The 15,000-nt window shown below is 44.9% G+C and overlaps 1 protein-coding gene across 1 annotated transcript in view; it reads left to right on the plus strand.

Annotated features, from left to right (window-relative positions):
• Positions 1-15,000, plus strand: part of prkd1 (protein kinase D1) — a gene marked incomplete at both ends in the record, with an annotated part of 39,592 nt that overhangs the window by 896 nt on the left and 23,696 nt on the right. The window contains 1 exon segment of the mRNA XM_080012194.1: positions 12,821-12,959. Coding sequence (XP_079868320.1) covers positions 12,821-12,959 — 139 coding nt within the window.

Genomic DNA, 15,000 nt, shown 5'->3' on the forward strand with positions numbered 1-15,000 from the left:
CAGGGTCATACACAGTTACCAAGAGTAAGATTGTAATATTTGTTTGTCTTTTTATCATTTAGGGTTAAGTGATAAAAGATAATTCAAGTGCATTCATTCCTTGAAGGATCAGTTATTGAAATGTTGCTTCCATCACTTATAATGTTCATACACAACCTGCTGAGCTCTGCTGCAGCTTCTCACCGTGATTCAGTGCAGTTCAATGGGGCAAACGCTAACGACTTAAAAAACATTAAAGTTGCACTCGGTGTCAAACAACACCACGTGTTCCAAACACGATGCTCCCCCTCCACCGGGCAACAGCGCCGTCCTCCAGGTCGTTTGGAGCTGAATGTCCAAACCAAACTGAAACCAGTTTGAGGACATGAGCAGCGTAGTTCAGGGGGCGGAGCTTGAGTGGAGATAGACAGGTCCCGGGATGAACCGAGGATCCGCATCAGACTGGACTGGACCGCCTGGTTTGAGAGCCTGAGAGCTCAGCGGCCACGGAGGGACCAGCGCACTGACCGGAGCTGACCGGCGTCATTTATAAGCCTGGCTCCTTTCAAGCTCCTTTTTGAAAACAGGAGCTTCACACGATGCATCGGATTCAAAAGATTGCAATCTCTGCATCTTATCAGGTTTCTGTTGACTCTTTTGGCTACATCCGCTCGAACAGACTAGAAACGGGAAGTGGGAGACCAGAAACCGGAAGTTGTGTCGCTTCGTACTAGCAACCTGCTGTAGCCGACGTTACGCAATTACAAAAAGTAGATTTGAATGAAGTGTGATAGATGTGATTCAAAACACGTTAAAGGACAACACACGTGGCATGGCCTCAGTAAACATTTGTCTGGAATCTTGAGACCGGAAAAACAAAAAGAAAAATCAACCTGGTCTGTGTTTTATCCAAGCTCCGTCATCCCCTGAGCCCATCAGACGCTCGGCCTGGATCCGACCAATCACAGGGCAGGGGCACGGGCGGCGGCGTCCAATCGGGGCCCAGCACTCGGAATGTTAATTGCCCTGAGCAAAGTTGGAATGAAGCAGGATTCCAGAGGAGAAGCATGAAGGTGTTGTTTTCAGGTCATGTTTTCATGTTTTCATGTTTTTCACTGAGCCGTGATGCAGATCAGAGGGTTCACAGTCATTTGATGAAAACGTCACTTTAAGGTTTTGTTTTAATGACTTCATCAATGTCATTCAATTGCAAATTGTATGACTCAATTGCAAATTATTGCAATGCAATAGGATGACAAATAGATAGTGGTAGGAAGACAAAAGGCTGCTGATTAAAGTGGGAATCCGTGAGATAATTTTGTGTAAAAATCTCATATTTTAAATCTTATTTATCTTGAACTTTAGTTCAGTGCAGAAACGTAATGTATCTGCCTCCTGCTTGTGCTGCTCTTTACTGTTTCCATTGTTGGTGGCGTGGTCCGCCACACATTGGATTGACCAGTGAGGTGAGCCAAGTGATTTTGCAGGCCATTGATTGGTCAATTGCAATCATCACAAAACCGTCAGACACACACACATACACACACAAACACACACACACACAGAGACAAACACACACGCACACTGACACACACACACACAAACAGACACAGACACACACAGAGACACACACAGACACACACACACATACAAACACACACGTGCGCACGCAACCTGAGAACCAGGGCGTTAACGCCCCATTAACCCAACAGTGACACAACGTGCAACAGCTTGGCATGGCGCATATTTACACACACACACACACACACACACACACACACACACACACACACACACACACACACACATGCACAGAGGTTGTTAATTAAAAACCCTTAATAACTGTTTGTTTTATTCTACAGGGCATATAGAGTACAGCAGGCCATTTCATCACCTGACACACACACACACACACACATGCACTTCTCAGGCTCCCCAGGCTCACTGCTTGCAACACTTAACACTCCAAGTGCCACCAAATGAGACGCTTTGTGTGTGTGTGTGTGTGTGGAGGCTATTAAAAGGCAGCAACATGTTCATCTGTCAAGATATAAGTTTCTGTGACGCATCTTCTGTTCATGTTACGCTCCCTTCAGCACTCGCACGCTCTTCCTCCTCCTCCTCCTCCCTTTCCTTCACCTCTTCCTCTCCTCTGCCACTCCCCCTCTTCCACTCCTCTTCCTCCTCTCCTCTCCTTTTCCTCTCCTCCTCTTAAGCAAATATTATTACTCTTAAAACTAGCTTCATTTTACATGGCTTATTGTACATTTAGTACATGTTGTGCGTTTCGTGTATTACAATATTATTACAGTATTACTTGCTGCTACAGTCTTCATAAACCGGATTCTATTGCTCCGGCCTGGTCCCGGTGTGCAGAGCGCTGCCCTTTGAACCGAACCCAGAGCAGCAGCGGAACGATGTCTATTGGCGTGGGGCCAATGACGCCCAACAACGCCCGACGACGCCCGACGACGCCCAACGACGCCCGACGTCTGAGTTCAAAAGGAACGACGGACGTTGTTTTTTGAAGTCGATGACGTTGAACCGTCAGAAAGTGGACCGGAGGGTCCTCACAAGGCAAGAGACCTTTTAGCCAGGTGTGTTGTGAGGGTGACTCCGGGGCAGCGCCGAGAACAAGGACCGGACGCCACGCACGGACGTCCGGTCCGCGTCGTTTCTCCCGGAGAGGCCATGTCCTCTTACGGAGGAGGACATTTCTCACTCCTCCCTGTGGCGACTTTTCTCCTTCACTTTGTTCAAAAACACCGTCAGTCGCGGCAGGGTCCCTCTCCCTGCCTCCCACCCCCTCCCTCTTTCCCTCTTATCGACGGCCTCACAGAGCAAAGTCATGCATCTTGAACACATTCCTTTTAGAACGTTTCCATATTGCATCGCATTGTGGAATACACATTTGATGAATCCTGTCACCTGGATAGAACCCTGAGACCTCATTATTTTCACATAAACTGGTGAAAGTTTGAAGACGTAAAAGAGTTTTTTACCATGGACCTCTACCGCCACCACATGACGGGATAAGAGGCCCTTTCACCCTGTTCCTTGATAAATGAAGCGTTAGTATCATACTAAAATGAAGTGTTGTATGTCGACACGCCTTCTGTTATTACTGATACAGGTACGAGTTTGTTGTGTCACATAGTCAATAATCCATGTTTGTGTGAATTTATCACAAATATCATGTTCTGGTGTGTAAGCGTGTCGGGATGTTTGTTTTATTATCGTTTTATATTTTTCTACTACTTTACACTGTGAAAAGTTCATATATATATCTATACTGTTTCAAGTCCATGAATTGACGGTGGTGGGAGCTGTGAGTATTCAGCGTAAAACGATCAAATTATATAATTATATAATTATATAAAATAAGGATGAACCACTTGAGACCAGAGACGATATGAGGTGACGTCACAGGGCTGCCCCCGAGCGCCACGCCCCGTCTCCTCTGGTGACGACCGCTCTGAACAAAGAGCTTATTCGCCTTGTGTCAACAAACTTTTTCATCTTTTTCTTTCGTCTACTCATCGTTTTATTGTTTTACAAATTTTTGTTTTATCCACCGAAACTTTGTGGATGGTGAATGTGCAAGGCGAGCCTGTTTCTTTTATTTTTATAGTCAACAAAGTTCTGATAAATCTACGCAACTTGATTTCTCAAATTAATCATAGCTTTGTACTTATCGTTGGAAAGACACCGATGGTACTTGCAAGTATTTTTAAGCGAGTCAGGAAAACTGAAGGACCGATCTCCCCGCACCAACCCAGCCTTGAGACCAATTCCGGTGTTGCAGCTCAAGTGGTGTTCAATTCTCATTTCTGCCAAAGCAGTGACTCGTCATTTTCTAGTTAATTGTTTTCTTATTTGTTTTATTGATTTCATGTGATTTCATCCCATATTTTCATTTGTTATTCTTATTTTCAAGTATTTTAGCTATAAATAAATACGTCCTTTATTTCAAAGGTTGTTGTATTGTGATGTTTAGCTCGAAGTAATTGCTTAAGGTCACTCTAAGAATTGGACCACGCACTTTAGATGCCTCATTGATTAATTATGCTTCAAAGCTTGTTGTAATTCAATTAAACATAGTTTGAGTTAGAGAGTGGTGCCCCAACGAGATCATTATTAAACATCAAATATTAATGTAGACATAATGCTACATCATTATTCAAGTATTATTACTACATTGTTACAGTATCATTACAGTATTATCACAACATATTAGAGTATTATTACAGCATCATTTCAGTATTATAAGTGTATTATTACAACATTATTACACTATTATTAAAGTAGTATTACAGTATTATTACAACATTATTACAGTATTATTACAACATTATGACAGTATTATTACACTAGTATTACAGTATGATTACAACATTATTACAGCATTTTTTTGAGTATTATTACAACATTATTACAGTATTATTACATTAGTATTACAGTATTATTACAACATTATTACAGTATTATTAGAGTGTTACTATGACATTATTACAGTATTATACAGTATTATCACAATATTATATAATATATACTATATATAATATAACTATATAATATACACCCTGCCTTGTATGTTTTTTGTTTTTTGTTTTTCCATTGTAAAGTGTCCTTGGGTTCCTGGAAGGGGCTATATAAATTATTATTATTATTATTATTATTATTATTATTCCCAGTTTTTTCACAGTCATACGCTCGGTGCACAAAGTTGAAGCTGTGTGTGTGTGTGTGTGTGTGTGTGTGTGTGTGTGTGTGTGTGTGTGTGTGTGTGTGTGTGTGTCTTTGTTGGTGTGTGTATGTGTTGGGGTGTGTTCCAAACTACTACTTTAATCTGGTAAATAGTAAAGAACCATTCATCCTCCTGTTCTGTTCTAACCTGCTCTCTGGGGTTGTGTGAATTATGGGATGGCGGAGCTCTCCTCCTATAATGGCTGGAAACCACGGAGGCTCTGCTGATGCCGCCCGCCTGTTTCCTGGCAACCGATGCTGATTGCGGCAGTGAAGTGTCCTTCTCTAACAAGATGCACACGTACATGCACACACACACACACACACACACACACGTTGTTCATATTGTAAAGAGCTGGTAAAGTGGGTCTATCAGCAGTAGAATATCTCTCTCTCTCTCTCTCCCTCATCTCCTCTGTCTGTCCGTCTTTCTCTCTTTCTGTCTGTCTGTCTTTCTCTCTTTCTGTCTGTCTGTCTGGGGTGAACAAAAGACTCCTCAGTTTCATCTCTTCAATCAGCCATTAAGATGAATGATGCACAGTGTGTGTGTGTGTGTGTGTGTGTGTGTGTGTGTGTGTGTGTGTGTGTGTGTGTGTGTGTGTGTGTGTGTGTGTGTGTGTGTGTGTGTGTGTAAATATTCATCATGTGTAAAGATGTGAAAAGTAAAGTAAAATATGAATCAATAATAATTGTATCTCTCTCTCTCACACACACACACACACACACTAGACCTTGACAAAGAGCAGGTTCCGCCGTCTTGTTGCCATGGCGATAGGCGTCTCTGAGAGGAGCAGATTTCTGTGTTTTTCAAACTGATAAACCTGAAAACAAACCGACCAATCAGGTGCGAAAACGCAAATAATAACATACAATAACAAAATCTTCTCACACTCAGATCGTCCCTTGGAGACCTCAGAGGTCAGAGTTCACAGGTGGAGCAGAAGCTGCCGCATGCAGAGAGCCTTGCTCAGGGGTTAGGGTGAACTTGACGGGAGAAAGAAATACTGAGAATATGGTGCAAATCGAAGGACGATGGTAGAATCGAATCGCACGTCATTGGGGAACGAAGCCCTGATTGGTCGGAGGCAGCTTCCAAGGTTCCACGCGCCCCAAATATTTCATCTTTGTACATTTTATAGTTTTCACTCCAAAATATCAGATTGTGCTCTTCCAGGCGTCGTCATGTGTTTTCATCCCTTGTCTGACAAACTGAAACCCTTCCAGAAGAGTCATCAGTCGTCGCTCTGTGAAAGAAGGACAAAGCAGAATGACGACAGACGGACAGACAGACAGACAGAGAGGCAGACAGGCAGACAGACACAGACAGACGGACAGAGAGGGAGAAAAACAAAAATTAGCCTTGGGTTTTCCGCTGCCATGACAACGGCACTGTTACAGTGCTGCTATCGTTTCTGTGTTCTATCTATCTATCTATCTATCTATCTATCTATCTATCTATCTATCTATCTATCTATCTATCTATCTATCTATCTATCTATCTATCTATCTATCTATCTATCTATCTATCTATCTATCTATCTATCTGTCTATCTATCTATCTATCTATCTATCTATCCATCTATCTATCTATCTATCTATCTATCTATCTATCTATCTATCTATCTATCTATCTATCTATCTATCTATCTATCTGTCTATCTATCTGTCTATCTATCTATCTGTCTGTCTGTCTATCTATCTATCTATCTATCTATCTATCTATCTATCTATCTATCTAAGGTATCTATCTATCTATCTCTAGAGCGACCTGGAAGGATGAAGTCCCCTTCAAAACCTTAAATCCAGGTGTGAAGGCACCTGGGACGCTTGGAGGACCAGTGCTGGTCCCACCCACATGTCTGAAATACTACCGCCCCATAGCACTCACCCCCATTGCCATGAAGTGCTTTGAGAGACGGGTTCTGGCCCACATCAAGTCACTATCCCCCCCACACTCGACCCTCCTCAGTTCGCCTACCGTCCCAAAAGGTCTACAGAGGACACCATTGCCTCTGCCCTGAACCTTTGTATTACAGGGACGTGATTCTGCACCTCACATCAAAACTGCAGCTACTCCCCCACAAATATCAACAGGGTCGAAGTGGAGCGTGTCACTAACTTCAAATTCTCTTGGAGGACATATCAGCCAGGACCTCTCCTCCTAAGGCCTCACAAAGTCTGCACTTCCTGAGGAGGGGCGCCCGCCTATCTCCCAAAATACTCTCCAACCTCTCCCACTGCACCACTGAGAGCATCCTGACCAGCTGCATTTCAGTGTGGTACGGTCACCAGACCGGAAAGCCCTGGAGGGGCTCCAGCATATCACTGTTACCCAGCTCCCAGCCATAAAAGACATTTATCAGAAACACTGCCTGCACAGAGGTCTCAGCATCAGCGGAGATCCAAGGCACCCCAACCATGGCCCGTTCTCCCCCCTGCCCTCTGGGAGCCTCAGGGCGCACGCTACCAGGCTCAAGAGCAGCTTCTTCCCTCAAGCTGTTACCCATCTGAACCTGGCAACTTGCTGAACTCCACCACTTACAACCACCTACATCCACCCCTTCTCAAGCTGAAGCCCCCTGAACACTTCAACACAAACAGCTCTATTACGATTACCTCAGGTATTTATTACCCATTCAGTGCAAGTTTGTATATATGTTGATATTATTTGTGTTTTTATCTGCACTTATTTTTATTCTATGTATAACCCTATGTGCCCCCTCCCCCTTGCACCGTTTGGTGAAGCCGCAACACCTGGTTTGTTTTCCTATGTGCTTGCACATTGTGTCAATGTCAATAAAATTACATTGAATCGAATTGAATTGAATTGAATTAAGATTTTTAAGAGGACTGTCTGACTGCACTTAAGTGTAATGGAATGGAATGAACTGGACTGGACTAAAGCGGACAAGGGAAATGGAATAAATTGGACTAAACTGGACTAGACTGGGCAGGGCATGATGGCGCCTGTGTCTGGCTTTGCCGCTGCCCGGCTACCCCGCATCCTACCTGTTCTGTGTGTTGCTCTGTTCATTCTACTGTTTGTCAACGATGGACTTGCTGCTCGGGTGCATGACCGCCGGGCTCTCCTGTTCTTCAGAGTGTCTATGGTGGATCATGGTTTCCCGCAATCCTCCTCGCCCCCGTTTGTGCCAGCGGCCGGCGATCCTCGCAGTGTTTCGCAGCACTGGAGCTCTTGCAAAATATGGGAGTAGGAGAGGGAGAACGGCTGTAGTCCAGTAAGGTAAGAGGTGGAGGCGAGGTGTCGTCAGAAAATGGCGCCAACCTCTTCTGGTGAGCTTTGGCTTGGTGCATCGTGCTACTTCGTGGAATAACTTCCCCTTATCCATGGTTGGGAATGTCAGACTCTCCTTTTTAACCGTCTTCCCTGACTCTCCCGGTGAGCTGTTGCCCCCCCCCCCCGTGAGTGGAACCTGCCTGCGCAGTGGAGAGAGTCGCCGTCATCTGCGCACCCCGCCCCAGGATTCCCCTGTTGACAACCGGGTCTCTACACCTCTCAGAATGGCGCTGCTGCAGTGAATGCTCACGCCATAGCAAAGAACTCATTCGTGCTAAATGATCTTGTCTTGTCTAAGAAATGTGGCTTTCTGTTCCTGACTGAAACCTGGCAGAGGAATATGGAACTTGGCCCTCTCATCCAGCTCTGCTGGAAGAACGACACCTTCATCAGCTAGCCCAGACTTTCCAGCAATGGTGGAGGACTTGCTGCGGTGTTCAGGAGTCGCTTCGTATGTCGCCTGGTGAGCAACAGGTCCTTCTCGTCTTAAGAATGTCAGATGATTGGTGGCACGGTGGCTGTTGGCACCGTGCTCCGGCGGGTTATCTCCCAAATAGGAGCCTTTCTGTGTGGAGTTTGCATGTTCTCCCCGTGCTCACATGGGGTTTCCTCCACCTCACGTCAGTAAGGACCCCCCTCAAAAACATGCACCCATCATTGTCTGACCAGCAATGGACATTTATCAACTGGTCCCCGGGTGCGTCCACGTACGCTGCCCACTGCTCCTGGCTGTGCCCCCGGAGGAAGGACAAGCCAGGATGGGTCAAAAGCAGAGGATCCATTTCACCGGCCACCACCAAAAAGCATGTGCATGTGTGTGTGTGTGTGTGTGCAAGCATGTGGTGTGTTGTGTGATAAATAAAGACTGTTTCTTCTTCTTCTTCTTTTCTGATTAAAGTTGGACATACTAATCCTTTATACTCCATTTTTAATCTACTGTCCACCTGGCCTGAACGGATCATTGAAATTCACAGAGTTTTTGTCCTCTGTCCTTAAGCTATCCAGTCGTATCATTGCCTGTGATTTTAACATTCACTTTGATGGTGGTTCTGTCAGTTTTGTCTCTAGTTTTATTGATATCACAGACTCTCTTTTAATCTCACTCAACATGTATCATGCTCTACTTACAAGAGAGGACAAACAATTTTCTTTCTTTCCTTGTGGGCAAGATTAACAACATCAGATGGAACACTCTTTCTCCCCCTCTTGTGCTCCTCTCAGCTTACAATCCTGGAGCGTTTCTCCCCAATAACAGTCCAAGATCAACATGGTGAACCGTATGAAATCTTCCTCTTGCCCCCTTGACATCTGACCCAACATCTCTGTCTAAAAATGTCATGGTTTCTACTGGCCCCGCTGTGCTCTCCGTTATTCACAACTCTCTGCTATCTGTTCGTGTCCCTGCTCAATACAAACAAGCTGCTATTCAACCACTTCTCAAAAAAGCAAATCTTTATCCTTCTCTACCCCAAAATTACATTCCCGTCTCCAAGTTGCCTTTCGTAGGCAACATTTTAGAGAATGTGGTTGCTAAGCAGCTCACAACTGTAGTAGATTAGAATAATATCCTTGATGGGTTTCAGCCTGGCCCCCATGGCTTGCACTCTACAGAGACCGCTCTTGATGCATGGTTGGACCTCAGTGCAACTTTTGATACTGTGGACCACCGTGTCTTGGCTGGGAGACTTGAACAGTGGGTGGGTATCTCTGGGTAAGCCCTGCAGTGGTTCTCCTACCTCTCCGAAAGGAGTTTTGCGGTTTCTGTGGCAGCGTCGCCTCTTCATCTGAAAGTCTGTGTTGTGGTGTGCCCCAAGGTTCAGTCCTCGGTCCCATCCTGTTTCCTTGTTTTTGCTTCCCCTTTGACAGTTAATAAGGCACTTTAAAGGTATCTGCTGTCACTGCAAGGCAGATGATATTCAAGCAGGCGTCTCTTTTAAACATCAAAATATAGCTAAATTGTCGGTTTTAAATAACTGCCTAAACACTATAAAAACTGGATGGCAGATAATTTCTTCCAGCTAAATGCAGACAAAACAACAATCCTTATCGCGGCCCCTCCTAGTCTTGTCCCTAAGATTCGGTATTGTTTCGGGTCTCTTGCCTTGTTGGTTAAATCCTTCGTAAGAAATCTAGGTGTCACTATGGACGGGGCTCTGACTCTGGACCAGCGGTCTCTGGATCACAGGCTCCCCATCAAATTCAGAGTCCAGCTCAAAGCTCTTGTCATCACCTATAGAGCTCTGCATGGTCAGGCACCTGCCTACATGGGATCTGCTGCAGCCCTGTGACCCCAGCAGGTCTCCAAGGTGCTCTGGTCAGGGTTTCCTGCTTGTTCCTCAATCAAGACTTCACCCTCGGTTTGGGAGGCACCTCGTGGGAACCGCCTGCTTTTGAGGTGGTGGCTCCGAAATGTTGGACCTCGCTCCCTTTGGACACAGTGATCACTTCCAAGAAGCAGCTGCAGGCCCCTTTTTTTTCTTTCTATTTCATTTCATTTTTTTTGTGTTTCATGTGTGTATTATGTTTTTGCTCATTGCCTCTGTGAAGCACGTTGTGACGCCTCTGCTCTCGAAAGGTGCTCGAAAGATATAAATGAAGTTACGTACTGGAGTGGAGTGGACTGGACTGGACTGACAGGCCTGAAGCACCTAGAGCAGGGGTGGCCAACCAGTCAGAGACTAAGAGCCACTTTTTTACTGTGTTACTGCAAAGAGCCACATCATACACATGGCCACACATGAACATCACCCCATCCCTTCCTCACACACACACACACACACACACACAGACCTCTGCTCAGCCAGATTTATTGTAAATGTCACACACCAACATGATAATGACAGAAATTGACTTCTAGCCCCCGCGACCTGACTAAGGATAATCGGTTGAAGATGGATGGATGGATGGAGTACTAAGACCACAGGCCAGTTATTTTCAAAAATTAACATTGTGTGCACTGTCTCACACACACAAACTCTCAGTTCAACAGAGTCCACAAACAAAAATATAACATTGTGTGCACTGTCTCGCACACACAAACTCTCAGTTCAAAAAGTACTGTTGTTTATTTATTCATAGAGGGGGGAATTGGACTTCGAGTTTAATGATAAGGATGTATTTTTTTCATGTTGGGTCAATTTATTCAATAGTGTCCCTTAAACCCTAACCTTTAAGAATCAGCTTTGGCTCTTGCCTACCATACACGATCCGGTGCTTTGACCATCCACATATACCTGGGACTAGGTGTTCCGGAGCCCTGGCCACATTTTTGAAAATGTGTGGTTACGAGGATCGAACCCGCTATCGGAGCTCGAGTTCAAAGCCGCTACCATTGAGCCAGGACTCCTAAATGAAAGTACTGCGTTTCCGCGGTATACCTCTCAGTTCAACCAAGTCCACAAACAAAAATATAATAATTAACAATAGCGTTTTTCTCTTAATATGCATGTTGCTTAGTGGGACTTCTGGCATTCCTTGTCTTGAACAATCCTCTTCAAATCTGGCTTGTATTCCGTTGTTGCCACTCGAAGCAATTCTTTCACATGGGTGTCAGTCAGAACAGATCGATGCTTTGGTTTCCACATGTTTTTGGGTAGAAAACACAGACTCGCAGACGTATGTTGACCCAAACATTGACAGTATCTTAAGCGCAGCCCGTTTGACATTGGGGCATTTTTCCATTGGCACACTTTTCCAGAACTCAATGGTCCCTTCCCTTAAAGCAGCTTTCAGTCGGTCCTCCTCCTGCAGCTCGCGAGTCGTGACACACACACACACACACACACACACACACACACACACACACACACACACACACACACACACACACACACACACACACACACACACACCCTCCAGCCTTCACAGTTCTCCATCGGAGATGTCCGATACGCAACGCAATTCACCGGCCGATCCATCTTATATGTTGACTACTAACCATGTCAATAGTGTTGAAAATAAACTTCCAAAGCTTTTGGAATCTTATTTGGTGTTTTATTAGTCCTAATGCCGCGTTAGACGCGTTCCAGGCGACTGGAACGCGTCTATACGTTGACTTTGTATGGAGGCGCGCCGCCCCGGCGCTTTTGGTGTAAACGCGGCATTAGGTCTAATAAAACAGGCGTTAATGGGACATGACTCCTGCTGCTCTCCGCTTTGAGTAAATGAGGAAGTGATCCGCGGTTGAAAACGAGTGATACATCATAGCGATTTTATAATCATAACAGGGAATGAATGGCTGCGCTTTTTTTTTTCTGAGTTTTTGACGCTTGTCATGTGAAAGCCCCTTAAGAGCCGCATGAAACCAGCCAAAGAGCCGCATGAGGCTCGCGAGCCGCGGGTTGGCCAGGCCTGACCTAGAGGCAGGATCTGGATCCACCAGGAGACTCCGCCCCTCTCCCTCTCTCTCGTTCTCCCTCTCTCTCTCTCCTGCTCCTCTCTCTCTCCATCTCTCATTCATTGATTCCTCTGCTGATACATTTCAAAGCTCTCACATGAAGACTCATGAAGGAAAGACTTTCTCTTTCATCCTCTGTCCTTTCTCTCCCTCCACTAAAACCCAATTCCATTCTTCTCCAAATGTATTCATCATGTCGTCATTGATTTCTCTCTCTTTTCTTTCTTTCTATTTATTCTTTCAAATCACATCTTGAATTCTCTCTTGTTTTCTTTTGTGCATTCTGTCTGTCTGTCTGTCTGTCTGTCTGTCTGTCTGTCTGTCTGCCTCTCGCCCCTGACCCCCGTCTCTCTCTCTCTCTCTCTCTCTCTCTCTCTCTCTCTCTCTCTCTCTCTCCATAGTTACCAGAGTGCGGTTTTTATGGGATGTATGACAAGATCCTGTTGTTCCGTCACGACCAGACGTCAGAGAACGTTCTGCAGCTGCTGCGAAGTGCTGAGCAGATTCAGGATGGAGACCTGGTGGAGGTGGTGCTGTCAGGTGCACTACACGCTACGTGCTACGCACTACACGCTACACGCTACACGCTACGCGCCGCGCGCTACGCGCCACACGCTACACACTACACGCTACGCGCTACACACTACATGCTACATGCTACATGCTACATGCTAGACGCTACATGCTACATGCTACGCACTACATGCTACACATTACATATCACATATACATACTACATACTATACACTACATACTACACACTACACACTACCGACGACACACTACATACTACACATTACATACTACATACTACACACTACACACTACCGACGACACACTACATATTACACATTACATACTACATACTACACACTACACACTACCGACGACACACTACATATTACACATTACATACTACATACTACACACTACACACTACCGACGACACACTACATACTACACACTGCATACTACACACTACAGATGACACACTACATACTACACATTACATACTACATACTACACACTACACACTACCGACGACACACTACATATTACACATTACATACTACATACTACACACTACACACTACCGACGACACACTACATATTACACATTACATACTACATACTACACACTACACACTACCGACGACACACTACATACTACACACTGCATACTACACACTACAGATGACACACTACATACTACACACTACATGCTACACACTACATACTGTACTACACACTACACACTACACACTACATACTGTACTACACACTAGATACACACTACACACTACACACTACACACTACATACTATACACTACAGTATACTACACATAGTACACACACTACACATATAGTACACACACTACACACTTCACACATAGTGCACCACACACTGCACACTACACACTGTACTACACACATAGTACCCACTACACACAACACACTACTACACACAGAGTACACACAGTACAACGTACCCACACACACATGTGCACATGGATAATACACACAGTGGAGAGTTACATTCTCTGGTCACATGACGTCCTCTACATCACCTCTACTTTCCCCTGCTGTACTGTACTCTACTGTACTGTACTCTACTCTACCTCTGCTCTACGCTACCTCTGCTCTACTCTACTCTTCTTTCCCCTATTCTACTCTACTCAACTCTACTCTACTCTACTCTACATGGACTCTACTTCTGCTCTCTTCTACCTCTACATCGACTCTACACTACTCTAAGCTACCACTACTCTACCTCTACCTCGGCTCTATCCTCCCTCTACTCTTCCTCTGCTCTACTCTACTCTACTTCTACCTCTACTCTACTTTATGCGATTCTACTGTACTGTACTCTACCTCAGCTCTACTCTACCCCACTCTACCTCTAGCTCTACTCTACCTCTGCTCTATCTCTTCCTCTACTCTACCGGTACTCTACTGTACTCTACATCTACATTATCTCTACACTCCTCTACTGTACTCTACCTCTACTCTACCTTAACCTCTTCTCTATTCTACCCCTACTCTATGTCTCCTGAACTGTACTCTACTGTACTGTACTCTACTCAACTCTACTCTTCTCTACCTCAACTCTACTCTACCTTTACTCTATTCTACTCGACTCTACTCTACCTCTACTCTACCTCTACTCTACCTTTACCTCTTCTCTACTGTACCTCAACTCTACACTACTCAACCTTTACTCCACTCTACTCTACCTCTACTCTACTCTACTCTACCTCTACCTCTACTCTACCTTTACCTCTTCTCTACTGTACCTCAACTCTACACTACTCAACCTTTACTCCACTCTACTCTACTCTACTCTACTCTACCTCTACTCTACCTCTACTCTACCTTTACCTCTTCTCTACTGTACCTCAACTCTACACTACTCAACCTTTACTCCACTCTACTCTACCTCTACTCTACTCTACTCTACCTCTACTCTACCTCTACTCTACCTTTACCTCTTCTCTACTGTACCTCAACTCTACACTACTCAACCTTTACTCCACTCTACTCTACCTCTACTCTACTCTACTCTACTCTACCTCTACTCTA

Source organism: Zeus faber (assembly GCF_960531495.2).
Source record: "Zeus faber genome assembly, chromosome: 13".
Taxonomy (NCBI): Eukaryota; Metazoa; Chordata; class Actinopteri; order Zeiformes; family Zeidae; genus Zeus; species Zeus faber.